This window comes from Thalia democratica, chromosome 8 (assembly GCF_965202585.1).
Source record: "Thalia democratica chromosome 8, ktThaDemo2.hap1.1, whole genome shotgun sequence".
Classification (NCBI taxonomy): Eukaryota; Metazoa; Chordata; class Thaliacea; order Salpida; family Salpidae; genus Thalia; species Thalia democratica.
The window spans coordinates 34,542,464-34,544,972 of NC_139172.1; the positions used below are offsets into that span (position 1 = coordinate 34,542,464).

General features: G+C 43.4%; 1 protein-coding gene across 1 annotated transcript; it reads left to right on the forward strand.

The window, feature by feature from the left end:
• Window positions 1-864: 864 nt before the first annotated feature.
• Window positions 865-2,268, forward strand: LOC145843173 (equilibrative nucleobase transporter 1-like). The gene has a single exon (XM_082950633.1). It carries the CDS (start codon window positions 865-867, stop codon window positions 2,266-2,268), a length of 1,404 nt encoding a protein of 467 aa, XP_082806759.1.
• Window positions 2,269-2,509: the final 241 nt, after the last annotated feature.

Sequence of the window (2,509 nt, forward strand, 5' to 3'; positions counted from 1 at the left end):
TCCGGACAGTTTCAGTCGAGATAAAAATTCTAATAAAATTTAAAATTAAACACAAAAATTTTTGTGTGATACAAATATTTAAGGTTTGATGCAGTAAAAAAATTTAAAGAATGTTTTCAAATTCTGCAATTTAGTTTATTATTATGACGTAATTATACTTGTAAAGCTTAGATTTAAACTTTGTTCAAAACTATAGATAAGTTTACATATTTTTCATTATGATTGTAATTTTTTTGTTTTTAAACATAAATTTAATTTATTTCGTCTTTTAAACAAAAATTATTCTTTTTTTAATTTTGAGTTAGTGCAGCTGGAACTAAAAATAATTAATTTTACTTGCTTTAGTGCTTGACCCTTAAAAACGTATTTCGTTGCAGAGGGTTAGTAAGTCTAATGTTTCTCTACCTTAAAAATAAAATTTAATAAATTGACCTAAAGTATTGCTTTTATTATTAATAATTTTATTACCTTTTAATCATAATTACTATCTGTCTTCACTATAAAGTTTTTATTATTTGTTATGAATTGCATAAAATACAGCAGTTATACTATTTTACAAAAAGACCTTTTTGTACTTATCTGGAAAAATTTATATCCGGACATGTTTACAAAAAAATATTGCCCAACATGTCTGGATAAGTGAATAAGAACTGTACTGATTTAGTATTTTAATTACATTTTGATAAATTTTTGAATAGCGTTCAAAAATAAATTCTAAAATGATGTGTATTTTTGTTTAAACTATACACAGTACAGAAAACTACTAGTTATAAAAAACACACAAACAAACTATTTAATATTTACAGTTTGAGCCCTTATCTAAAAAAACACTAAACGCAAAAATAAAAGGACTGATTGGAAAAGATGCAGTTTCAGCAGGGATGCACGCTGGTGATGGCCGTCGTGGAGCAGATCCTGTACAGCGGGATCATCAACGGGTGGACCGCATTAGTCCCCGTCCTCCACGACCAAGGCTACTTCTCCTGCAACCACACCGCCCCCGACGAGCCCTGCCACCGCCAAACGGAAAGCTTCAACCTCGTCTTCACCCTGTCGACGGCCGTCGCTCAGCTGGCGTGCGTCCTGAACGGCTGGGCGCTGGACAACCGCGGCACGTGGACCCTGAGGACCGCGGACTTCCTCCTCGAGAGCTTCGGCTTCCTCCTCCTCAGCCTTTCCTCCCCCTCGTCCTCGTGGGTCCTGTTCGTGGCCTTCCCCCTCATCGTCAACGGCGGCTACGGCCTGTGCACGGCCAACCTCAAGACCTGCAACCTCTTCCCCGCCAACAAGTCCGCCGTCATCGCCTGCCTGTGCGGCTGCATCAGCACCTCCGCCCTCACCTTCCTGGCCGTTAACAAAATTTATTTCACTTTAGGGGCTTCTTTTCACGGGATGATGTTCGGGTTCGCAATGCTGAGTGTTGTTTTTCACCTTTACACTTTTGCGCTGACGCCCAAGTTCCAAGCGCCGAAAGACGTCACTGCGGACTTTAAGTACGGGTATAAAGAGTTGCCTTGCTACGCAGCGGATCTAAAAAGTACTCGTGAAGCAAAAGAAGACGAAGAAGTGTTGCTGAGTAAAACTGAAAAACGCCAAATCGTAAGCATCTGGACGAGCCTCAAGAAGCCGTACTTTTGGAGCAACGCCTTCCACAACTGCTTCCTGAACTTTTTACTGAACTACTTCCTGGGAGTCTTCAACCCCTGGATAGCGACGAAAGTGGAAGGGGACCGCGTGGAAAAGTTCGTCACCTTCATGAACACGACGGTGGCGATGGGGGCAGTGCTCGCCCCTTTGGCCGGAGGCCTGCTGGACTTCAACAGAAACAGGTTGGCGAAAAAAAACACAAAGACGGCTTCCACCATGATGTCTTCGGCCGTCAACTTTCTCGTCTGCGACTTCTCCATGGTCGCGATGTTCGCGCTGAGCCTGGTGGACAGCGGCGACGCGCAGTTCCTGACCGTCTCCTTCAAGGTGCTCGCCAGGGCCTTCCTGTACTCGACCACGGCCAGCTTCATCAGCCACTGCTTCCCGGAAAGCCACTTCGGCACGCTGTACTCTTTGAACAGCTTCCTCTCGGGGGTTTCCCTCTTCGCGCAGTACCCCCTGACCCTGCTCGCCACCAGGGTGCCCGGTTCTTCGTTCGAGGCGGTGTTCGCGGCCTGCCTGGCGCTCAGCTCGTTCTGCTTGCTCCACCCGGTGGCGCTGTTTTCGAAGGCGGGAAAGCACGGCGAGTATGAGCGACTGCAGCGGGCGGACGGTTTGTAGGCTGAACTGTTGCAGACTTAAACAAGTAAAGTTCTTTTGAACTTTGGTAGCTTCAAAATAAGCTCGTTGTCGTAAATAAACACTGATTTTTTTTTGGTGTAATCAAAATAAGCGTTTACTGCTGTTTAGTTTTTCATCGCAATTTTTCAATTAGAGGAAATTACTTAAAATCGCTGTTAGTGTTAGTCGTGCTTAATATATGCATGTTGTTTAAAGGAATTTTTATGTATAGTTTTATTTT

Excerpts from the sequence above, each read along its gene's own strand:
- LOC145843173 (XM_082950633.1), top strand. The coding sequence starts at position 865 with ATGCAGTTTCAGCAGGGATGCACGCTGGTGATGGCCGTCGTGGAGCAG.